This window comes from Borostomias antarcticus, assembly GCF_949987555.1.
Source record: "Borostomias antarcticus genome assembly, chromosome: 7".
Classification (NCBI taxonomy): domain Eukaryota; kingdom Metazoa; phylum Chordata; class Actinopteri; order Stomiiformes; family Stomiidae; genus Borostomias; species Borostomias antarcticus.
Genome location: NC_140240.1, coordinates 2,020,312 through 2,046,533, shown reverse-complemented (window position 1 = coordinate 2,046,533; position 26,222 = coordinate 2,020,312). Strand labels below are relative to the sequence as shown.

Below are 26,222 nucleotides of genomic sequence, written 5' to 3'. Positions count from 1 at the left end.
AAATGTTAATATTTTACATTGCTGTGTTTATTTTACACTAATAGCTGTAGTAACCGTTGTATAAAAGCAATAAACCACGAGAGGCTGTGTGTTATAGTGATTTTATAACAGCTGGGGGGTTTTAGGCACTCCGCTTCGCGCCTAACAACGCCCTCTAGCTGTTATAAAATCACTATAACACACGGCCTCTCATGGTTTATTGCTTAAGTATATTTTAGACATAATACAGTATATGGATTATGCTACATAATGACTTACATTTTCAAGGTTTTCCCGAAACTGAAGACATTCTGCTGCAAGGATATTACTGATAACAAACAAGACATGAATAAGTAATGTACTAATATTGTATCATGGAGACATGATACATGTCTCATGTCTCATGATTGCTTATGGTAAAAGACACACTGCCAGTCCTGATACCTTTCACATTTTTCTTTTGACTTTTTCTTGTCCTCTTCAAACCTATCCAGAATGCCCAGTGCTTCGCCACTGTTGAAATTTTGCACTTTGCCTTTGTTCTTGCAGTCTCCTCCGAACAGGAATGGTTTGGTGTGGTAGTTCGAGATCTTCGGATCGCTAGCCTGGAAACCAACAACAATGCTCATTATGTATTTGAGAAAGGATATTCACCACAGCGTGTCAGATCACATCCCATGTAAACAGTGGTACCAAAATCTTCAATCGGATTGATTTCAATCAGATTGAAAAAAGTGTGCAGGTAAACCCAGCATGAAATGGGGCGGCTGTAGTTCAGAAGGTATACGGCGGGTCGTTTGTGTACATGTGTGAATGGGTGAATGCGAAGCTTTTATTGTAAAGCGCAATCAGGCTGTCAGGGTGTAGATACCTCCTGCGAATTTTGTTGGGATGTTCTAGAATAGCCCATCTCTTGAGATACGCCCTGTGAGTTGTCAGCCCAGAATTGGGATCCAAACAGGAGCTGTGAGTCTGATAAACTGGAGTAGTCACTGACTGAGCCATTCTTACTAAGGGTCTTGGTTCCACTAAATTGAGAGAGAGAGAGAGAGAGAGAGAGGATGGAGAGAGAAAGAGAGAGAGAGAGGGAGAGAGAGAGGGAAAGAGAGAGAGAGAGGGGGGGTCAGCTACCAACACAATTTGACAGCTGTAATGCTGGTCTTATCTATGTAACATTGCTGTTATGGTTGCTTACCAGTAACCAGTTGGGATGCTCAAGATTTCCTTTATGTTCCACACGTTTGGATTCATTGATGCACCTGCTTATGATTGAGAAAACGTCAGAATAGAGCAAAAACATTTTGTTTCCTAATTCAACATACAACAATCTAAAGACATAATTCTAGCTGACCAACCAATAGATACACGGTTCCGGAAGTGGGTTTCAAGTGGGGGACAACGCATCTTAATGAATGGAGTTGCAGTACTTTTGGCCACAAACTGTTTGCTTTTTTGTAATTGATTAAACTTTTTCAAACACAGTTTATGTCTGAGTTGGCCAAAAGTCAACTCTTCATTAAAATGCGTTGTCCCCTACAGTGTGTATCTATATAGCCAATTAGACCCGTGAATGACTGGTAGCTAGCTAGTGCTATTATTCAGACTAAATTAGCAAAGTTAGCTTGCAGGCTGACACGCTATGCTAGCAAACTACATGCATCTATAGGTGGGTAGGTACTTGATCACGGGGTTATATAACTTTAGTTACATTTCTAGGATAAGTGTTATTAGCCATATATAACAACTCACCAATGCAGCTGGACAGCTAAATTAAGCTAACTATGCTTGATGCCCGTTCTGGAAAACAAGGCAGGGCCAAGAAGTCGACGTCTGGGATTGTTTTGTTGCAGGTAGCTATATATCTAGCTGTTTATCCGACAGCCATGTGTAATTCTGTAGATTATTGATTATTTGCCTATAAAACAGCACACAGGTGTGTGGCAGCTTTGCTTGAGTAGGACAGAACTGGTCATGAAGGCACGAGGGGATTTCCATTCCCGCCATATCGGCACTCGGCAGCTGTCGGTCTGTCTCGGCAGCTGTCGGTCTGTCTCGGTAGCTGTCGGTCTGTCTCGGTAGCTGTCGGTCTGTCTCGGTAGCTGTCGGTCTGTCTCGGTAGCTGTCGGTCTGTCTCGGTAGCTGTCGGTCTGTCTCGGTAGCTGTCGGTCTGTCTCGGTAGCTGTCGGTCTGTCTCGGCAGCTGTCGGTCTGTCTCGGTAGCTGTCGGTCTGTCTCGGTAGCTGTCGGTCTGTCTCGGTAGCTGTCGGTCTGTCTCGGCAGCAGTCGGTCTGTCTCGGTAGCTGTCGGTCTGTCTCGGTAGCTGTCGGTCTGTCTCGGTAGCTGTCGGTGATCTGTCGGTCTCGCCAGCCGCTCGCTGTCATGTTCTACTCGTCATCACATCTGGTGCGTTCGTTTGTGGTCGGAGGTGGCAAGTCGCAAGTGGCAAAATACCTACTTCCGACCTGTGTGCATTCAGATATATACCATTATATCACAGTTACCTAGTTATATCTATATACCATTATATCACAGTTACCTAGTTATATCTATATACCATTATATCACAGTTACCTAGTTATATCTATATACCATTATATCACAGTTACCTAGTTATATCTACATACCATTATATCACAGTTACCTAGTTATATCTACATACCATTATATCACAGTTACCTAGTTATATCTATATACCATTATATCACAGTTACCTAGTTATATCTACATACCATTATATCAGTTACCTAGTTATATCTATATACCATTATATCACAGTTACCTAGTTATATCTAGTGCATTCGAGCAACTGGGGGCTGAAAAACATATCCGAATTTGCGACGAGGAAGTGCGAGTTCATGAGGTGTTTTATTTAATCATTCCTAGTAGCAAGTCGCAATTTGCCACCTCCCAGCTATAAATGAACGCTCCATTCTCCTCCTGTCAACCATCTCCCTCCCCGGCCTCCATTCTCCTCCTGTCAACCATCTCCCTCCCCGGCCTCCATTCTCCTCCTGTCAACCATCTCTCTCCCCGGCCTCCATTCTCCTCCTGTCAACCATCTCCCTCCCCGGCCTCCATTCTCCTCCTGTCAACCATCTCTCTCCCCAGCCTCCATTCTCCTCCTGTCAACCATCTCCCTCCCCGGCCTCCATTCTCCTCCTGTCAACCATCTCCCTCCCCGGCCTCCATTCTCCTCCTGTCAACCATCTCCCTCCCCGGCCTCCATTCTCCTCCTGTCAACCATCTCCCTCCCCGGCCTCCATTCTCCTCCTGTCAACCATCTCTCTCCCCGGCCTCCATTCTCCTCCTGTCAACCATCTCCCTCCCCGGCCTCCATTCTCCTGTCAACCATCTCTCTCCCCGGCCTCCATTCTCCTCCTGTCAACCATCTCCCTCCCCGGCCTCCATTCTCCTCCTGTCAACCATCTCTCTCCCCGGCCTCCATTCTCCTCCTGTCAACCATCTCCCTCCCCGGCCTCCATTCTCCTCCTGTCGCATCAACCTTTGGTGCCGACACCGCTGCCTTGTGTGCTTATAGCTTATTAACGTTAGCTAGGTAACGTAAGCAATAGGAAAATACACTGCTACGTTAATCTACAAAATGTGTCTTGACATTTATGTGGTAATGTCAGCTATGATGAATTATATGTAATCTTAGGAGGAATTATAGCTAACATTAGCTATGTAGCTTGCAGATGGGAGTGTGTATATAACCTTAGTCTAGCTAACATAGCTAGCAGCACCGACCAGGCGACCACCCACCAAATAACGTTACGGATGATATATTATGACTATAAGCGTTAATTATACAGAAACTGCCTGCCATATTTGTGGCACCTGATGTGCGTATGGGTTCACCGGTAATGGTTACAGTATATTTGTCCAGCGGGAGACCGGGAGGCGGGAGCGAGGGGGATGGTTAGGTAGGTAGACCAGGTAGACCAGGTAGACCAGGTAGACCAGGTAGACCAGGTAGACCAGGTAGACCAGGTAGACCAGGTAGACCAGGTAGACCAGGTAGACCAGGTAGACCAGGTAGACCAGGTAGACCAGGTAGAGAAAGACGCACCCTCTCCCAGTGAAGCGGTGCTCGGCGGCTACTGGCTGAACATCCCAGTTCTGTTCGATATGTTGCGGGAAAGTTGAAGCCGAGTGCTCGTTATTCTCACACATAACATTGCCAACGAGAGTGGATGAGTCTGTCCCGATTATCAACTCCGGTAGTGTACGCTTCTTCGCGCTATCAGCGCTGTTCAAGCCAGTGACTAAAAGGTACATTTTAAACAACTTTTTCCATTGATCCCAAGGGACGACAGGATCGCCTGGGAGGGATAGGAATGGGTCCGGAGGTGGCAGGGAGAAAATAGGGACACTCATACATTCCTCGTTGCCTGTTTTTGTATTTTGCATCTAAGGGCAGTAACACTGGCGCGTTGGTATAGAGTAGCTACAGTTTTACCTGTGTTGTTTGTCAGGAGGTAGGTTAGGAGGAAGCATCTGTGCGTTTGACTCATTAGACAAGTGTAATTTCAACTCCTCTCTGTTTTCACAAAGCTGTGCCTTCCTACCACAAAAGAGACGGCGTGCCAGTGTGACTATGCAGACCAGAGAACGGTACTATTTGACAGGTTCTTCCCTCCACACCCCCTCCCCACGCAATTGGGTGTGGCTTCGGTGCCTTCAGCAGACACGCCCCCACGGTCTCAGACCAGAGAATGCTGCTGATTTTTAACCGATTTTGAAGCCTTATTTTATATACTTAGCGACATTTTTAATCACTCAGATTTGGCTGGGTGGTTAATGACATGTTTTCCTGTGGTGTGTGAAGCTCATAACAAAAATTTGAACTGGGTTAACCTGGACTTTAATCTAAATAGCCAATGAAAAGAGGTACAGAAAACACTTTAAGTCATCGTTTATATTCAGTCCGTAAGGGAACAGAGATCCCAGGCAGTGGATCCAAGTGTTCCCCTTGAACAAGCTTCCAGAAAACTGCAGGTCTGATCCATCCATCAGGGAAGGGAGGTCTAGGGAGACGGGCTGGGCTGGAGGTCACCCTCATCTGAATCCAGGGTCTGGGCAGAAGAGGTCATCCACGTCAGAATACTCCACTGTGGTCGGGGCTGGAGCTGCGGTCAGGGGCTGGGCTGGGGAGGTCAGCTGGGCTGGGGCAGATGCCTAAGGACATAATGAAATGGCTGTAAACGCAAGTCGCATTGGAAGCGTGCCATGTCACTGGATACGAGAAAATGAACTGCCTGACATCACATACCTTTTTGCGTCGAGCAGGGGCATGTTTCAGCGTCTCCTGCAGCTGGGCAGACACCTCCGTCACAGTGGTGCTTGGCTTACAGGCCATAACTGCACCTTTTAACCAAAAAGGGAATGGTTTCAATGCACATGGCATGAAGCAAAGACAATGTATTATTTTGCGAAAATATGAACAATCCCTTACGTAATATGACATTGTAGAGGGTCATATTCTTTAGAGGCTTCTTCCCCCTCTTCCCATGGACGCTGTAGACAAAATGGCTGACAGCACCCGCCGGACCACATCTGGCAGATCCTTAACACTTCCCTGCAAAAATAAGGAACAAAGTTCTGCCCGGAAGTTACTCACCATCTTCCTTTGATGCTCCTCGTCCTTCAGCTGCTCCTCCAAGACCTCCTCCGTTTTTGCAGGGTCCAGTGCATCCAGTACTGCTCCCCGTGCGACCCCATCAGACTCCCCGGATAGTCTCTGCGCTAGCTCCCTCAGACTCTGCATGACCGCACCGAGCATGTTGGTCAAGCTGGACAACTGCCGATACACCATCCTCTGGCAATCTGGATATTAACACAGATGTGGCTATAAGTAATTGTACTGTCACATAATGGAAATTTAACTCAAAGTATATCCCTGCATGCACCATGGAGTACTTCACAAAATTCATCATACCAGCACATGCAGAGCTTGATGGCAGAGGGGTAAGCGGGGGGCTCCGGAAAGGCCAAGTTGTGGGATTGTGGTGTGGATAGTAGCGTTATGGCGAGACTCCGCCCCTTCAGGTTAGAGTCAGTCGCGGACAGTGTAGCCCTCTCTGGGCCACCCTCCTGCACCCACCGGGGAAGACCGTGTGTTGCTAGCCTACTCAGGGGCCGAGTTGTGGGGTTCGTGGCGTGGATAGTGGCGTGATGGCGAGACTCCGCCCCCCCAGTTGTGGCTCACTTCCGTTGTGTTGTGGCCGGTTTGTGTTGTGTTGTGGCCGGTTTGTGTTGTGTTGTGGCCGGTTTGTGTTGTGTTGTGGCCGGTTTGTGTTGTGTTGTCACCTTTTAAATGTGTTGTCACTTTTTTTAATGCGTTGTCACGTTTTTTGATGCGTTGTCACAATTTTTGATGCGTTGTCACAATTTTTGATGCGTTGTCACAATTTTTGATGCGTTGTCACTTTTTTTTGATGCGTTGTGTTGTGACACTTTAGGGCCACTGTAATATCTGACCTGCATTTCTGCTACTCAGTGCCAGTTTAATGTTAACAAATGTCAGTATGCTACCTGGAGATGCTTTTATTCTCTCAAACCTGTCTAGTGTTTTTTGTTAGCTTTTTTAAACCCTTTGTTCATTCTCTGAAATGCGTTATCATTGAACTGGCACTGAGTAGCAGGAATACAAGTCAGATATACGCATGTTGACTGCCCAGCAGGGCCATGTGACCACAGGAAGACAGGTGGCTACGATCAGTCTAATTAGCAGAGGTGGAGGCCACGGGCGGGGTCTAAACCGTCTTGTTAGTGTCCCCCTGCTCCAGCCCTGTGTGGTGGCAGGTTCCTGTTCCTGTGTGGTGGCAGGTTCCTGTTCCTGTGTGGTGGCAGGTTCCTGTTCCTGTGTGGTGGCAGGTTCCTGTTCCTGTGTGGTGGCAGGTTCCTGTTCCTGTGTGGTGGCAGGTTCCTGTTCCTGGGCTCCTGCAGGCCTTTGTGTTTGGGTTCCTGGGCTCCTCAGAGCCTTTGTGTTTGGGTTCCTGGGCTCCCGCAGGCCTTTGTGTTTGAGTTCCTGGGGTCCTCAGAGCCTTTGTGTTTGAGTTCCTGGGGTCCTCAGAGCCTTTGTGTTTGGGTTCCTGGGGTCCTCAGAGCCTGGAACGGCCCCTGTCCTTGTAGATGAGCCTGACCCTGTCCCCGACTCCAGCCCTGTTCAAGATCTTGTCCCAATCCTTGTCCTCTTAGCTGCGGCTATTCCTAACCCTCTCAGTAGCTTCAGCCCTGCTAGCCTCAGTATCATTAGCCCCAGTCTGGTTAGCCCCAGTCTGTAAGTCCCAGTCTTATTAGACCCAGTCTGGTTAGCCTCAGTCTGGTTAGCCTCAGTCTGGTTAGCCCCAGTCTGGTTAGCCTCAGTCTGGTTAGCCTCAGTCTGGTTAGCCTCAGTCTGGTTAGCCTCAGTCTGGTTAGCCTCAGTCTGGTTAGCCTCAGTCTGGTTGACTCCTCTCTGGAGTGCCCGGAGCCCAGAGCCACAATCGAGGTCCGGTTCCCGAGTCTGTGCTGCAGCAGTCTCCTCTGTCAGTGTCTCCTCATCCGGTGCTGCGTCTGTTCTCTCAGGGTTCTCTGGTTCCATTGGGTTCCCCTGCCCGTCTACCAGCTGTCCCAGCATGTTCAGCCGCCTGGTTTTGGGCCGTCGGCGGGGCCTGCCGACCTCCTCCCAGACCTCCAGCGGCCGGACCGCGGTCCCGCGGTCCGGACAGCGCAGGATCCCCCGGACTGGCTCTGGCCCTCGGCTCCGCCCCCTGGCCCTCGGCTCCGCCCCCTGGCCGTCCGCCCTCGGCTCCCTGGTCTGTCCAGCGCCCGGCCTGCCGACCTCCTCCCAGACCTCCAGCGGCCGGACCGCGGTCCCGCGGTCCGGACAGCGCAGGATCCCCCGGACTGGCTCTGGCCCTAGGCTCCGCCCCCTGGCCCTCGGCTCCGCCCCCTGGCCGTCCGCCTGAGGCTCCCTGGTCTGTCCAGCGCCCAGGCTGCCCCCTCCAGATCCTGGACAAATCTCCGGCTTCTACAAGAGAAAACATTTATACGTTACTAAGTAGTTGATGTATGCAAATATCCTGTCTTCTAAAGTGATGACTTGAACTTGAAGGACATGACTGTTGATTTCCATGCTGTGTGTAGAACTGTGAATGAGAACAGGGCACCTGTCTCTCGTAGAAGAGGATGTAGGCGCTCTTCTCTCGCAGGCGACACACCGACGCTCCGGTGGTTTCCGAAACGTTGAGGTCGTCGTAGGAGAGCCAGCGGTCGTTCCCGTCTCCCGGGCCTCCATCAGCATAGACGCCATCGCTGATGTAATGTCCTACAGGACAGAACGAGTTGAGGGTGGATCACAAAGAACCCAGAACACAGGGGACAGAGTCAGCACAGGACATGGAGAAGACGGAGAGGACAGGGAAGACATGTTATTGGTCCAGTAACGCAGAACACAAGGACACAACACACGGACATCAGACGCCACAAGGAGAGGGGAAACAGTCAGTTGATGTGATCAGATGTGTATAACGTGTGTGTGTGTGTGTGTGTGTGTGTGTGTGTGTGTGTTGACACTCACCTTCAATTAATTGCTTTCAACTGTGAGTTATTTTCTTCTTTGTCTGTGTTTTATTCTTACCAGTAAAGCTTTGAGGTTAGTATAATAATATTATGTTCATGGATTGTATGTATCTGAGTTCACAGGTCAGTAGTTCTGTTGTTTTATTCTCAGCCAGGTCTACAGTAAGTGTGTGTGTGTGTGTGTGTGTGTGTGTGTGTGTGTGTGTGTGTGTGTGTGTGTGTGTGTTGAGGATGTGTGCGTGCCTCAACTATGAGACAGGGGCCATTTCATGTCTTATCCAGTCCAAACTAGGCCTCACCTGATGTGGTAGACGAGCCTATGTGGCTCAAAACGCTGACAAGACAGTATCTGAACCCTCCCTGACACGAGAGAAATACAAGCTAGTAATTACTAACACACACATACCAGCATTATACAATACACACAGAATCAACATGATCATGCCTGATGTTCTCATGTGTTATTCTCAACCATACAGTCGGCTGCTACCTTCTCTTTGAGTGTTTGATTGTGTCTCTCTGAGTCTAGAGTATCTGTCTCTGTCCTCCTCACCACATAGTCGCTCCCCTCTTTCTCTGGCTCGCTCTTCTTTGTGCTCAGAAGGACTGGATCGGCAAAGGACAGGGCAAGAAAAGACCAGTCTGATCTCTATGCTTGTTCTCCAGCTCCGACTAATGCTGGGCTCACACTACAGGATATTTACAATCCTAACCGATTTCGAAATCGGGTTACATCACGCACATAAGGAGTATTTTAACAGATATTCTTCTTGCGCATCTCAAACAAGCACACACGGCAAGATTTGAAAATAACGGCTCAGCACACACTACAGGATCTTATCGTGCCCGAGGGAGCAACGAACCACTGGTCTCGCTGTCTCGCTTGTAAAAGTCGGGACGTAATAATCTTAAATATCAAACATGTTTGATATTATCGGGGCCGCCCCGATGGGTCTGTGAGCCGATCGGGAGGTAAAAGATTGGATCTGTAAACCCCCTCACATTACAAGATCATCTGGGCCGATCATCGGCCCCCGACCAACGTTCCAGACCAGATTTCTTCTCCGATTGTCGGGAGGGGTGAATCAGGGATAAATCGGCCCAAAAATCCTGTAGTCTGAGCCCGGCTTAATAGAGTGTATTCTACACCTGGTCCGTTCTGTGTGAGCTGTAACGGTCGCAGAATCAGAACCCTTTACTGGGATGTTACCTGTGGCTCGTGGGGGGTTCTGGTTCTGGATGTGGTTCCCTCGGTTCTGGTTGAGGTCCGGTGTTTGGGTCCTGTTGTCATGGAGAAGGACTGCGGATTCCCCAGATGGTCCAGAGCTCACCACCAGCTCTCTGGACAGGTGGACCGGATCCTCTGTCTTCTCCAGAGTGAAATCGGACGTCTTTCTGAACCTCTTCAGATGGAGGACCAACACCCTGAGAAAAAAAAAGAAAGAATCCAGAGAGAGTTGTAGAGGAAGGTAATGTTGTAGCTGTAGATATACTAATGTAGCCAATAATAACTATATTATTATATTCTATAAGAACAAGAACATATATGAAAGCAAATTCCTAGTACGTTGAAAACTGCATGGCAATAAACAAATTCTGATATGAAGAGATGTAACTGTAGCCTGTAGTAAAATATAAGATGTCATTTTAGTCTTTGGTGTTGCATTTCAATGCTGTATAATTATCACTGGCAAGCGTTTGGACAATAGAGGAAGTCTTATATGTCTATATGCATGCACAGACGAGCCCACAGAGGTCAAGGGTCAGCTCTCTCACCGAGGCATGGTCAGTAGAGACCAGCGCAGGCCTGAGCTGGAACCCCCACAGTCACATCTGTAGTCCAGCTCCGTCTCCTACAGCACAGAGGAAACAGCGGTCATCTCCGATATCGTTTACAGGAAGTACATGACACTGGAACACTTTTGAGCCCCGCCCACCCCCCAATAAATCAATAAATGAATTAAAAATGTCTAAAAATAAACTATCAACTACTAACTGATCCATTCACTCTAACTCTAACCAGAGCTAGTTGTGGCATATGGAGTTGGAGAAGGTTAGTACGAGCGCCTGGGGAGATATACAGACCTAATCAGTAAATACAACAACAGTGAATAGAGTACAGAGTGTGACACTGACCATGAAATATCTCCGAAAGCTGTCCTTTACAGAATCGCCACTGATCAAATCCAGGGACAGGTTTGAATTCTTCTGCTGTCTTGAGGACTTCATTCCGCACCTTCAAAGAAAAAGGAATCAGGCTTAAACACATGATTGAGATCTGTTCCAGCTAAAAATGTGTGTTTGTGTGTGTGTTTGTGTGTGTGTGTGTGTGTGTGTGTGCAATGCATGCATGTTTACACACAGTGTGTGCGTGTGTCTCACCTTCTACAGGTCCTTGTGCTCTGCAGCTGGAAGGTGAAATGTGATTGGATAGGGCAGGTATAGGTCCTGCCCATCGCCACTGCTTGTCCCTTCAGACCTGGAGCCAGAGACATCAGCTGGTCCAGGAAGCAGCCAAGGAACTCATGGGCATCCTAAACACACACACACACACACACACACACACACACACACACACACACACAAACACGCGCACACACATAAATGAATGAAACATACTAGGGAAAACCAGGTAAGAAAATACAGTGGAACAAATTATTGCATTTTGTTCTTCGTTTCACTCACTGAAGCCTTAAAAGCTGTTAAAAAAAAAGTCACAGTCTATTCTTACGGTGCCCTAACCCTGCCCTAAACGCCAACACTAACCCCAACCTTAACCCTAACCCAAACCTCAACCCTAACCCCAACCTTAACCCTAACCCTAACCCAAACCTCAACCCTAACCCCAACCTTAACACTAACCCCAACCTCAACCCTAACCCTAACCCCAACCTCAACCCTAACCCCAACCTTAACCCTAACCCCAACCTTAACCCTAACCCCAACCTCAACCCTAACCCCAACCTTAACCCTAACCCCAACCTTAACCCTAACCCCAACCTCAACCCTAACCCCAACCTCAACCCTAGCCCTAACCCAAATATGTCTTCATGGTTAAAATGCTTGAAATTGATGGTTAATAGATGGCGGCCGTGACAACAGACATGCCCGCTATTCTTACGGCGCACATAACGACATTGAATCAATACAAAAAGACGCCGTAAGAATAGTCACTCCCCCCAAAAAAGAAGCTTGTTACCGACCTTCTGGCCATTGTCCTTGAACTCTTCTGCCTCAGCTGACACACAGTCCTTAAAAGCCCAGAGCAGCCTCTTTTTGAGGCCCCGGTCGTTGGTGAACTTGGACACCTGGATCCCCAGAAAGAACCTGCAGAGAGAGAGAGAGAGAGAGAGAGAGAGAGTTTTCACAAAGGAATTCTACTGTTGCTGTATGTGGACCATGTGTGCTGTGTGGATGTATTTCATTTTTCTTGGAGCAGCACTCTGTGAGTACCTATTGTGTACAAATGTGTGTGTGTGTGTGTGTGTGTGTGTGTGTGTGTGTGTGTGTGTGTGTGTGTGTGTGTGGGTGTGTGTGTGTGTGTGTGTGAAGCACCTGAAGAGGTTGGCTCCCGGTACTGAATTCCAGACTCTCTGCTGCTTGCGGAGCCCTTTGCAGAAACTCTGGAGGCTCAGAAGACTCTGCAGGGTGGAATTCAGGTAGCAGGTCTGCGCAAGGTTGGGGAACCTGGGATGGACAAACTCAGTGAGTCAGTAAAGTTACACACTCAATGTGTTTCGTTTGTGTGTAAATGTACTCTACAATGTTGTGTGTTGGTGTGTGTAGCGTGTCTAGCGTGTGTGTGCAGCCAGTCCATTCTCTCAGAGCATACCCCATGCAGACCATCTGCTGGTGTGTGAGGGTGGCGGTGGGGGCGGGGCCTCTCTGTCCAACGTGACCCTCAGGAACCCTGATACTCGCCCAGTGCAAACTAGGCAGCCGACCCCTGTGGTCCGTGATTGCGCTGTGGGGTCACACACACAGCCAAGGTTTTAATCAAGGTCGCCGGGAATAATTACTATGCCCCCCTTGCCTGTCACGCCTTCACCCTGTTTCAATAAAGTACTTGTTGTTCACCTGTCCAGGGAGCTGGAAGCGCAGACGTCCCAAAGGTGGAGAGAGCCTAGTGAGGCACCAAGGGAAGAGACAGTTGTTTACTAATAAACAACCGTACGCACCTGACGCACCAGGTGAGTGGTAGAACAATATACATTACTCTAGAACAAATATGATTTAACATCTAGTCAGACGTTGGACAAGGAGACAACAGAGTTGACAATAAAGACAGGGAGGAAGGCATGGAACGTACCATTCACGTGGGAGGGGGTGGTGGCTTCAACCACTTTGATGGGGATGGGAGCTTCAACCATGTTGATGATGGTGGGAGCTTCAACCACTTTGATGGGGGTGGCGGGTTGAACCACTTTGATGGGGGTGGCGGGTTGAACCACTTTAATGGGGGTGGGAGCTTCAGCCACTTTGATGATGGTGGCGGGTTGAACCACTTTGATGGGAGTGGGAGCTTCGGCCACTTTGATGATGGTGGCGGGTTGAACCACTTTGATGGGGGTGGGAGCTTCGGCCACTTTGATGATGGTGGCGGGTTGAACCACTTTGATGGGAGTGGGAGCTTCGGCCACTTTGATGATGGTAGCGGGTTGAACCACTTTGATGGGGGTGGGAGCTTCAGCCACTTTGATGATGGTGGTGGGTTGAACCACTTTGATGGGGGTGGGAGCTTCGGCCACTTTGATGATGGTGGCGGGTTGAACCACTCTGATGGGGGTGGGAGCTTCAACCACCTTGGGGAGGCTGGCGGCCTTCACTTTGGTGGGAGTGTTGACCTCAACCACCTTGGCAGGAATGAGTGAGTTCACATCAATGGCTTTGACCATTGGGGTCAAGGTGGCTTCACCCACCTGGCCAGAGGTGGTCTTACTGGCAGGGACCCCATTCTCCTTGATGTGACTGACACTGGGTAGAAAAGAGAAATGGTGGCCAATATGAAACCGACTGCATGGTGGTGCTCCTGGATGATGTTTGATGCTGAATCATAGTATTTCTTACCTCTGTCGTGGGCTGCCTGCAGGATGAAATCGTTTCTTCTGTTTAAGAAGAAGTTGGTTAGATAAAGGTATGAAGCAGCTTTGCTTTTCATTTTCACACCAAAACAGTAAGCATGAGATAGAACACCTATTAGGCCTAGTACAAGTAGGCCTCCCTATTCAGACAGCATAGTGCCAGCTTTTAAAGCACATTCTCGACCACCACAAGCTGTCGGGCTGTTTCAGTTGGACTATATGAGCTAACATGAATAAAACGGGAACTGAGGCTGCTTAGACTAGAAGTGTGCAGCAATGAACACACAGCCGTGGCTTCTAGAAGGTTCTGGCTACGGGAAGACGGGACACTGCGCCTGCGCGCGGTACCGACAATTACAATCATATCTGTAGCGTTAGCCTATTAGAATTGTTGACGGGGTATATTGATTTGAATCTATGCTCAAATGACTGTAGGTATAGGCCTAACGTTACTCTACCAACCCAGGATAGGACCTGCACATTTGAAGATATATCCTATTTACAAATCCAAGTGATTTAAATTGGGCACAGATCAACGTGTCTTGCTCACTTGCGCTCTTTCTCAGTAACCTGAACGTGAAGCACATCTAGTACAGCTAGGCCTATGCTACTGTAGCCTCATTACTAGCATTAGCCTACTTATCATCCGCTGCATTACTCCCAGCTTGTTCAAAAAGTTATAAATCTAGCTTCTTTTTTTTAAAGCAAGAGGGGTAACCTAACTATTGTTGGAATAAGAAGACCTACCTTCCGGAAACAGCACGTAATCCATGGAAAGCAAGGCATGTTTATAACATTTAACACAGGCTAAATGTCTCTCGATAAATCACTGTCCATAATGAAGAGGGACCACTTTCCAGCCACATTTATATCACCCATGTCCTATTATGACATCATAGAGACAAACAGCTGTCAGAGCCGTGACGCAAAATCTCAAGTGTGTATCTCTGCAGGCCGGAGACTACGAGGGGGCGGGTCAACTGTCAATCAATTTTTACTTTGGCCAATCACAGGCTGACAATCGTCTTGTCAATCAAAACGTCAGGGCCGTGACGCAACATCTCCCCCCCCCCACTGGCTGTGTAACCATGGTGACGTCGGCTACACTCCTCTCAACCGTCGCTCAGCTCAGAAACGTTGAATCAAACCGTGTCTAACTTTAACCTTTTACACATTCATACCTTCTTACTGTCTAACTTTAACCTGATACACATTCATACCTTCTTACTGTAGCCAGAAAATAAACCCAATGAGTCCAGGAGCCAAAATGAAACAAAATAAATACTTAATAATGGTGTGAGTAACCATTCCCTCAACTGGGATTCAGAACAATGGCCAGTAGCTGCCGTTACGTGAGGGAAGCAGCTAGGCTATCTGGCTTAATGACCCAGAACTCTGTAGTTCACAAGCTAAATACATACATTCATGGTTCCTACTTAGTTCTAACATGCTTGGTGACATTACATGCCTGTTTTATATAGAAGCAAGAATAAAACGGGAGCCGTTAGATATTCGTTTTCACAGGCTGTCAGTCTGAGGAACCAGCCTCGCGCCTCACTCTAATAGGGAACCATAGCGCCCTCTGGTGGCGCAGGGCCTATATAATACATCCATGGAGTTCATGCGGTGTTTTATTTAATCATTCCTAGTAGCAAGTCGCAATTTACCACCTCCTAGTTATAAACGAATGCACCATTGGTCATAATGGTTTCATTCGAGTGAAGTAGTGCCCATGGATGTATGGTAGTGCCCTACTGCTGTTAGACTAGTGATGTCAGCGGATGTGACAGGATCGTGGGTAATTTCTATTTTTGTCCGCTAGTTGACCTTTTTACCTCACATAATATTATGTCTGTGCTAGTTGGCATAATACCCTTTTCAGGTCTAGGCAATCACATGCACATGATAGCCTACTTACATCCGTGCCAATGCCAAGGAATTAATAAATTAATCTTTCTTTTCCAGTTTCCCAGTGGCTTCCATGGGCATTTCCGAACCAAATTCAGAAATGATTTTCTGCAGGAATACAGGATTGCAGCCAGACCTCCACCCCCTGCAAATCTGCGACAGAGATTACAGGTTGACAAAGCTTCAAAAAGAGTTATGCTAAAAAAATAAGTTAGGCTTTGATCATACTCATAAATAGAATAACTTGTGATAGAATAATATGTGTGTGTGTGTGTGTGCGTGTGTGTTTGTGTGTGTGTGTGTGTGTGTGTGTGTGTGTGTGTGTGTGTGTGTGTGTGTGTGTGTGTAAGAGAGTTTCTATTTAACAGGACAACCCCAAAAAAACGTTTCTCAAAACATGATAACAAGCAGTTATTTCGGTGCAGTGCAGTGTATTTTGAACGTGTAAGTAGACAAAAAATATGTATGGCATGCATAACTAAAATGTATGACAATATGGTAATTTTGCAGTCTGTGTTTTGTGCTGAATTTAATGTTGAAGTTAATCTGGACACAATAATTTAATGATCTCTCAATTTTCTCTAATTTTCAGGGCTGTGGCACAAAGCATGTCTCCAGTCTAATTGCCAAGGCTGGCAACTTCAAACCTGATCTGTTGACTTGGTGGCCTCTCAAGCAGGAGCTGCTGCAAGCAGGCCCTCAACTCAGCATGTACCGCACTGCCTTCTGCCTCCAGAATTCACCAATCCAGCCCCTCCGCCTCCTGCTCCCACAGATTCCCCTGCCCTCCACATCCAATGATCCTTACAAGACCACTTACCACCATGCCTTCTGCTACCAACCACTACCAGAGGTAGTCACCTCTAATGGCATGACCAGCAGAGCCTACAGAGAGACTCCCTGTAAGCTCCACGTTGGCGTTCACTCTTCTGGAAATCTAGCTAGCTCTAACCTTCCAAAGACCCATCCCCTGTTTGCAACTCTTACTGTTTCCGATTGTCTTCGATGGCCAAACTTGCAAGAGCTTTGTCTGAAACAGGCGAAGGAATCATGATTTGATAGGAATGAGAATGCCCTCTTAATAAACTAATGATAATCTGAACATTTTTTTTATATTGAAGCTCTCTTTGAGTTACAGTGTGATTACAGGTTTATGAGTAACCTGCAGTGTGACTTCTTGGCAACTTGTCCAAGAAGTCAAAGTAACCTGCAGTGTGACTTCTTGGCAACTTGTCCCATCAGAAGTACATGCACATTAAGTCAGGTCAGCAATTCTTTGAATTGTATAATAATAACATTTGCACAATTTATGTCAGCAATAGAGTGTGCATCATATAGCGTTATCCAAACTCAATAATAGTCCATAAACACACACAGACTTTCCATCAAGGCCTCCATAAGCCCTTAGCAACCTGTAACCTATAGCAACTGACTGACTTTTGCAGCGCTAATTGTAACAGCCAATAAAAGTCCCTATAGTCTGCAACTACTGCGACAAGTAGACGTAGAATATCAAGCCTTGTTGAAGAAATATCATAAATTACATAGACAACGTATTAATATAAAGACATCCAGCCGAAATACCAAACCCCAATGATTATTTCACTATAAAAAAATAAAAAAGGAGATAACGGTAATGCATAAACCTTTATTTTGAAAGTTTAAAGCTCACTGCGGAAGTCATGTGGAGATAATCTGCCAGGGTAACAAGCTGGCTCACGCCACACAGGAGCTGTCATCTACTCGAGCCAAAGCCTGCGTTTTGATTGGTAAAATTAAATTAATTTGGATTTGCTTTTAGTAATACCACTAGTAGCTGAGCATTTGTTGTTTTTTATTCACAGTTGACGGCCGTATTTCAATGGCATTCGCCTGTCAGCTACTATGGTTAGCTTAGTTAGGTATTTACAATGTTGTCAAACCTGATATTCCAGACCTTGATTCTTGTTGGTGGTGCCATACCGTATGCATGGCTAATGTAGAGAAGGCTTATCCATGGACTAACTGTATTAACCTCTGTGCCTATGTTGTCAAATGAGTCTTTGCTAGAGGTTGCTAGCTAGTTTCATAATATTGATATGCTGCTCTCTTCCCAGGCCTGAAGCTGCCATGCCTCTGTCTAACCCCATGGTCCTGGCAGTGACCCTGATTGTTATTAGACCTGACACTCCACTGATCAAGGTAGATTAGTGCATCTCAGTTATCCAGTTAGCTACAACACTTAGTCTTAACAACTGTTGCCTCTGGCATGAGATTCATTGTGAATCACCAAGACCCAGTTAAGTAAGGGCACGCTCTCAAAGAAAAGATAAGTTAATTGGTAATGCTAGGTTGGGAGTGTACAGCCAGTCAATATGGGACATTCAATGAATTGTATGCAGGCCCAATCTTAAGGCATGGGTAAGGTAATTTGATTATAAGTGTCCCAGAAGACTGGTTACAGGTTAGTTATGTGTTCATTGTTTTTTATATAGGCTCTACATCAGACTCTTTTTGACTGCTGCGGAGAAAGACGAGTCAACAGTTCATGTTCCAATGACACACGTTGTGAGCCAGGTAATATACTGCCCTCTGCTGCTCCTATTCAGTACCTATGACATTGTGAGTCCTTATTATCAAGTTTGAACATATAACAATAATTCATCCAAGGCAGTAACCCTGCTAGATGTCATTTATTGACTTGGCCCAGCATTATTGTTTCACTGATATAACCTAGTATTTAATGTCAGACTGATGGTGAATAATATGCATAGACATATGGAAGAGTGTCACGAGACTGTTATATTAGAGCATAAACAATGTGCATTGGTCTAGTTAAGATGAAATCCAAATGATCTAATGTTCTCAGGATGCTATCTGCGTCTTCTGGAGAACAATACCTCTGCGTGTATGCAGTGTGAACCAGCGACTGTGGACCCGGAGAACATCACAGTCTGCAACTACTGTAAGTGTACAGAGTACCACTTAGAAATCCTGTTACTACATTACCATTACTACATTAACTTGTGTCTTTTTGTAGTGGATTTCCATATCAGATTAGACTTCCATTTGTGTGCCCTTACTTGATCTAGCCCACACTATGGAGAGGACAAATCGCACAACAATAACTACCATCATTCCCAAAATCGGTAAGAAAATGATTGTACAAACCAGTAACTGTTGTAAGCAACGTACGGTACACTTGAAGAAGTCCCATGATGTTTCTGTGTGACATTCCAAGACAGTGTGTCTGACATGTACATATAGTTTGATGTATTTGATGTAGTATAAGATTCTGTTTGTGTTGTGATCCCTGTCATGTGTCTTTGAACAGGTGGCCCAGGAGTGGCAGCCTCTCTTCTGCTTGGAACTCTGCTGATTAGCCTGTCTCTGATCCTGTCTGTCGCCTCCTTTTTCTACCTCAAACGCTCCAACCGACTTCCCAGTATCTTCTACCGGCGCAACAAGTGTAATTTGTTTGATTGTTAAGTTAACTGTTGTCTTGTCTGTTCAATGGTCCGTATCGCATGGTTGGATCCGAAGGTTAAACCCGATTAACCAATTATATGTTTGTGTCCTTTCACAGCCTTCATCTTCCAGCCAAGTGAGACAGTAAGTTGTTGTTTTCTTTGCCAAAACATTGCAACCACTAAAGAGACCATAACCTAAATTATTCTGGAGAAGCTACAGTATACCTGGAGTTTAGGCTTATGACCTACTACAGAATTCACTAGTATATAAAATCATCAGGTTTTCCATGATGTGGCTTTATTTTGAAGAGAGGAGTGGTAAGTACAGTGCATCCGGAAAGTACTCACACCCATGAACTTTTTCCACATTTTGTTATGTTACTGATTTTTCATTAAATTCATTTTTCCCTCATCAATTTACACAAAATACCCCACAATGACAAAGTGAAAAAACCTTTTAGAAATCTTTGCAAATGTATTTTGTCATGTAAATGAAAAAATGAAATATCACATGTGCATAAGTATTCAGACCCTTTACTCAGTACTTTGTTGAGGCACCTTTGCCAGTGATTACATTAGTGATTAGTTGATATGAGTCCCCCTGTGGTAAACACAATTGATTGGACATGATTTGGAAAGGCACATGCCTGTCTACTGTACTGTACTGTATGTAAAGTAGAAATAACCCACAGTTGACAGTGCTTGTGAGAGCCAAAAGCAAGCCATGAGGTTGAGGAAATTATCCGTGGACCTCCGAGACATCTAGGAAACGGTACAAAAAAAACTCTGCAGCATTGATGGTCCCGAAGAACACAGTGGCCTCCATCATTCTTACATGGAAGAAGTTTGGAACCCCCAGGACCCTTCCTTGAGCTGGCCTCTGAGAACTGAGTAATCGGGGAAGAAGGGCCTTGGTCAGGGAGGTGACCAAGAACCCGATGGTCACTGTGACAGAGCGTTCATCTGTGGAGATGGGAGAACCTTCCAGAAGGACAACCATCTCTGCAGCACTTCACCAATCAGGCCTTTATGGTAGAGTGGCCAGACGGAAGCCACTCCTCAGTAAAAGGCACATGACAGCTCGCTTGTAGTTAATATTCTCTGATGATAAAGCAAGATTGAACTCTTTGGCCTGAATGCCAAGCCTCACGTCTGGAGGAAACCAGGCTCATCTTCTGGCCAATAGCACCCCTACAGTGAAGCATGGTGGTGACATCATCATGCTGTGGGGATGTTTCTCAGCGACTGGGAGACTAGTCAGGATTGAGGGAAAGATGAACGGAGCAAAGTACAAAGAGATCCTTGATGAAAACCTGCTCCAGAGCCCTCAGGACCTCAGACTGGGGCGAAGGTTTACCTTCCAATAGCTTAACGACCCTAAGCACACAGCCAAGATAACGAAGGAGTGGCTTCAGGACAAGTCTTTGAAAGTCCTTGAGTGGCCCAGCCAGAGTCCAGACTTGGGCCGATTAAACATCTCTGAAAAGACCTGAAAATAGCTGTGCAGCGATGCTCCCCATCAAACCTGACATATTGAGAGGATCTGCAGAGAAGAATGGGTGAAATACCCCAAATACAGGTGTGCCAAGCTTGTAGCGTCATACCCAACAAGGCTGTAATCAGTTCCAAAGGTGCCTCAACAAAGTATTGAGTAAAGGGTATGAATACTAGGCTACATGTGATATTTCAGTTTTTTATTTTTAAAGGTACCCCAAGTAGTTTGTTTGGCTACGAAACAGTCTCATTTTAATGTGGGTGAATCTACATTACCCACACTTTTATGTGTCCATTTTCGACAAATGTCGTTTCTTGTATGTAGTTTATTTTTAGATTATTATTTCGTGGTCGGGTCGTCCAGAACTTCTTTGGAATGACGAAACGATTTACTGCAGTAGCGTCGGCGCCAACAAGACGAAGAATAATTTAAATATGACTTTATATATTGTCAAAAGTAACGTTACTAGTAAGACCTATGTAATAACCTCGTCGGTGGCGATCGTTCCGTCTTCAAAAAACCCGGCTCAGGTATCTAAGGTTTACGGTTTACGGAGGCTCATGGGAAATGTGGTCTTTTTGGGCGGAAAACACTTCCGCTTCCCGAAACTCCTCGTAGGGCCTTTAACATATTTACTAACTGAGTCATTATGGGGTATTGTGTGTGGATTCATGAGAAAAAAAATAAGGCTGTGCAGTGTATTTCGAATGCATCATCTTCTTGTGGAACAGAACTTCAAGGAGGCCAAATACGTCGAATCATCACTTTATTGAGCATGCCTACCATAGGGTCGAATCTTCGGCAATACTACTTTCTTTTACGAGGCGGCGAACTTATATCTTGGCTTCAAGCCAAATATCACATGACAAACAAATACAAGGGATGTTCGTTAACATAGATCTGATCAATTAGTCTTGTAATTGGTCAACGGGTCACTGAGCTCCGCCCCCTTCCTCGAGCACGGGGGCTTGGGTTCTTCCTGTTACAACTGTGAACTGACTTCAAAGACAACCATCTGCTATCTTTATTGACTCAGGGACAAATTAATGTTGACTTTAGGACAGGACATCTGTTGTAACTAACCTGTTAAACTACTTATAATAACACAGTTCTACCTAAAGTGAAGTTTATTCATTATTCTTAATAAAATGATTACTACATGAGAGTAATTCAAATGTATCGATGTAATACAGTATGGTACAGTATAAAAATATACTACAGCTGTAACATAACAAAATGTGAAAAAAGTAAAGGGGTATGAGTACTTAACGGATGCACTGTATTTTTCCCACGGTCGCAGCCATCAAGCCGTCGACAAACTGCCAAATTCAGAACACTGACAGATGAACCATCTTTGGATGAAGCAGGCAGGCATGAGCCAAGCAAACCACAATATGGGGTTAAACTGTTACCATGACGTTGGTACTGTACAGTACATAAAATAGGATTTTAGTCTTATGCACACTTGTACATGCATGACATTCGTACCCCCAAAACATTGCCTCATAAGGCTGAACGGCCACAGCATTGCGCTGTGGGCGTATTCATGCAAGTCATACTATCATAAACTAAAGATTGATGCAAATAAATAAATCGTTTTTCCATCTCTCTATAAAGGCTGTCATGATACCATCGACTACATCTTCAGGTAAGAAATACTCTGCCTACAGTATAGGAGAATAGCACTGTTCTCTGGGACCAGTTTAGCTTGTGAGTCACAGGTAAAGTTAAGTATTCAGATACATTGTGTTATTCAATTGAGAATTACCCAATGTAAGAGCTATGTACTGTAGGTACTCAGGTACAGTATGTGGAAATGTCAACATGAATCAAATGTTTCCCATGTTCCCACGCCCTCCTTTCTTCTGTTTTATCTTCAGTAAGGAAACCAAGATATGCCAGGAGGGAGCGGCCCTCTCCAACAGAAGTGTCTGCAACCGTTCCCACTAGGGCCACCACCAAAGTCTACAATGTATGAGGAGGCCGGTGCAGGCGGTAGTAGGCGCCAATAGGAAGAAATGTTCAGGACATTGTTAGTATGTTAAGGTCTGTCCTCCTCTGTGACGTTGCCTTAGAGAGATGGTGTTATTCAGGCCTTGTTACCAGAGGCCTCTTGAATAATCACTCTGTTTTTGTAACATATACCCTCTACTCATTTGATAATTTATTTTCAGTTTGTATAGTTTTTTTATCATTCATTCAATTGTATTTCATTTGGATCCAACTCTTTCCCAGCAGTTGAGGATAGTGAGTGATGTTAGGTAGAGTAGACTGGGTCTACTGAGGAGGATGATGTGTTTTGTCCAAACAGATTTATAAGTTTTATGAATCTGTGTTTATATGGGTGTTTATGTTTTGATACTTGTTATTTTTAGTCTGAGCACTGAACCAAATAGGATATATCGTAATTTATTGTCGTACTGTACACATGCGTATTTAGAAACACAACCAAGTAGAAGATGAGGGAAAAATTGGACCCATGATTGTTTAGAAAATAATAACATATCCTAATCATGGTAATGTTGGACTAAATTCTCTGGAAATCATGAATAGGTGTTCAGATGTTCTACTTTCTAGTGTTTGATGAACATTTGTTCAACATCTTAATCTTAAGAATGACCGCAAATATTACTTGAAATGAGCTTTATTTGGGATATGTGTTGGATATGAAAGACAGCTGTGGTCTTTGTCAAATTTAGCCAAGAAAATGCACTCATTGCTGTGCCATTCGTGGTGATTTGTAGCCATTTGCAGTGACTTTAAAAGGTTTTTCCAGGAAAGTCATGGTGAACTTTTACAGGTGTTATGTGATGCATTATTGGGTTTTTTAATTGCTGTCCTGTGGCCTTATACAGCATTCGTAAATCAAGGGTTAATACCTGTGTTTTACTAACTGGAAGAAGGGCAGCTCTTGCTTGGTTAGACTCTATGTCTTAAAACAACAATGAGTTATGGGTCATTGCCAGTTCCAGTTGGTGATTCAGAACCACTGATGGGCTTTCACAACCACATTCATCCTCTGCTTGTGCATTAGCTGTTGTACAGCCATTCAAAAATATTACACATGTACATAGTTTTTATAAAAATGATTTATTTGTTTTTTGTAATGTATTTTTTCTAGTTTTATTGGTCATGAAGTACTGTATGTTCTGAAGAGACTGTATTGTTTACAGAAATAAAGCACCTTTCTCATAATCTTGGTCCATTGTGATGTTCCAATATGTTCAAAAGCGTCTTGATCACAAATTATTAGATGGGCAATCCCTATCCTCATGGTTTCAAATCATGAAAGGTATCAGCTAAGTGTGCAGGTTCATGTTTTGAAAAAAGCTCTTTACACAAGGGTAATAATTTTGTGGATATTAAGCTGTATCGGTACAATTTTCTTTCCTCTTAAATAGTTTTCAAACCAGCCACATGCAGTCTGGTCCAATCAAATAGATGACAGACTTTGTATGAGTAGTGTGTGATCAAAAGCTGCCTCTTTTTTTATCAATCACATCATTTAAGACCAGTGAGGCAGAACATAACTTTTATTCTTTTTTTTTATTATTATTATTCTGTTTTGACTTTCAGTGTATTTTTATGATGTAATAATCAGTTACACAAAAGACAGACAAGACTTTGATTGATTGATTGATTGATTTGCCTGACAGTTTTATAAAGTTGATTTTATTAAATGGTTTGTCAACGTTACATGGCAAGGTGTGTATTTATTTTTCCATCCTCTTCCTTCTCAGGTCCTCATACTCATTCAGTTTCGTAGTGTTTGAGACCGTTAAGACTACTTCCTTCTTAGTATACCCCACCCCCTCTCCATCTACTGAGAAGTGTGTGAGCTGGTGAAACTGGGCTTCCTGACAGAAGGAGAGAGGGGAAAGGAGAGAAACATCGCTGAGGATTCGGAAGAAAACGGGGACACGGCTGTGTTGATGCTGTGTTAATTTTCACAGACGAGTCCAAATACTAATCATCCATACTGTATACTGTAGAACAGCTTAACAGATAGTCACTATCACCGCCCACAGGTAAGGACCTATTTTATGTATTTAAAGAATTATTCACTAGACAGTCAACTTTGTCAACAGTCAAATTTCCATTAAGTAAATTTGAAAGGAAAATGGATAAAATTACATGATACATGCAATATTATATTTATGTATGTACTGTAAGTGTACTGTGTGTTTGATTTTTTTTTTTTAATCTAATATGTACATATTTTCCAAATAACATTCTAGAGTTCTATGATATTGAACAATATTATGAATCAATGTTTATAGTGTTGTTTTTCCCTCGATTAAGAGATTTCTGAAGGTGAGTGAGAGAAGTTAATAATCTAACACATACTGTAGTATTGACCGTTCACCTTCCTTTTGTACTGGGACGCCTTAGCAACCCAAACTGGCAAATTGTATAATCATCTTTGCTTACTGAACGAGCCAGTGGCCTTCATGTTTAGAATGTGTAGACAGTGACACAACCATGATTCTTTTAACAATAACAACTTTCATCTTTTAGGTGCTGGAGTACAATGCAGAGCCCCAAGATCTGGCACACACAGACCACGCCTGTGGATGAGGAGCTGGGCCATGCTGGGGACAAACCAGAATGTTCCATCTGTTTCAACACATTTGACAACGTCTTCAAGACGCCAAAACTGCTGGAGTGCACCCACACCTTCTGCTTGGAATGTGTGACTCGGGTGATGGCAGTGTCTGAGGGGCAGGAAGGGGGGGGGCAGATCCCCTGTCCCCTTTGCAGGCACCCCACCTCCATCCCAGAGAACGGGCCCCCGGCCCTCCTCACCAGCCAGGACCTGCTGTGCAGGCTGCCTCTCCACCAGCAACAGGAGGAGAAGGTGTGGATGGAGGGGAGGAAGCTGTGCTACTCCAGCCATCATCAGCCAGGCGACCCCTCCACCTGTATTTGTATAGACATTGGGAGTGAGCAGGAGGAGGTGGCCACTCAGACCCAAACCAGAAGGAGGAGACTTTCTGGCAGGCTCTGTCCCTTCTCCTGTTCCAAGTGTCTCCTGTCCTCCATACTGTTGCTCATCATGCTGGTCACTATCCTCGTGTGGCCACTGCACTGTGTTTTTATTAACACAGGCTCTGTTAACTGTTTAACACACTACGCGGATGACATGCTGACACCTGACAACTTCACATTCTCCACAATAGGGACACCCTTTTATTACATTGTGCAATTGCCCCCCAGGGATCGATAAAATACACTACTATTACTACTACAACAGGTGTTTCATACAGGGTGTGGTGGGATGGCAGATGATGGTCATGATGGAATCTAGTGGTAATTCTTGTTCTTTACATGTTTCTGATTGAATGGCAACTAACAACATTACTTACTAGTGAAACAGAGTGTCTCAAACAATATCTTCGAGACAATGTTTCAGCAGTAACATTGCACGAGGCTTATGTAGGCCTAATTTAGAATAATGAATACAGTACATAGGCTACTGCAATTTGGACCCTTCTGAAAAGTTTCATTATAATCATTGTCATTTCTAAAGATTTACTCCAACTGTTATGTAAGATTTAAGGTTGTTGCACTTACAGTATCTATCACATGAACATACCTAAACAGTACATACATAAGGCTACTGTCCTCATACAACCATTGTAGCTGTCCCTGACCCACAGACACGTAGAACATTCCCTTTACCTTCTATCAGCAGACTTAGCCTTATTAGTGCTGTGCCTTGCACAGTATGTGACCCATTGTAGAG

The 26,222-nt window shown here is 45.1% G+C and overlaps 1 protein-coding gene across 1 annotated transcript; it reads left to right on the top strand.

The window, feature by feature from the left end:
* Positions 1-18,022: 18,022 nt before the first annotated feature.
* Positions 18,023-22,454, top strand: cUnh1orf159 (chromosome Un C1orf159 homolog; the record flags this gene model as incomplete). The annotated part of the gene is made up of 7 exons (XM_084440493.1): positions 18,023-18,088; positions 18,381-18,476; positions 18,604-18,660; positions 18,846-18,980; positions 19,098-19,123; positions 22,094-22,124; positions 22,357-22,454. The coding sequence occupies exons 2-7, from the start codon at positions 18,422-18,424 to the stop codon at positions 22,452-22,454; spliced, it is 402 nt and encodes a 133-aa protein (XP_084296619.1). The 5' UTR covers positions 18,023-18,088; positions 18,381-18,421.
* Positions 22,455-26,222: the final 3,768 nt, after the last annotated feature.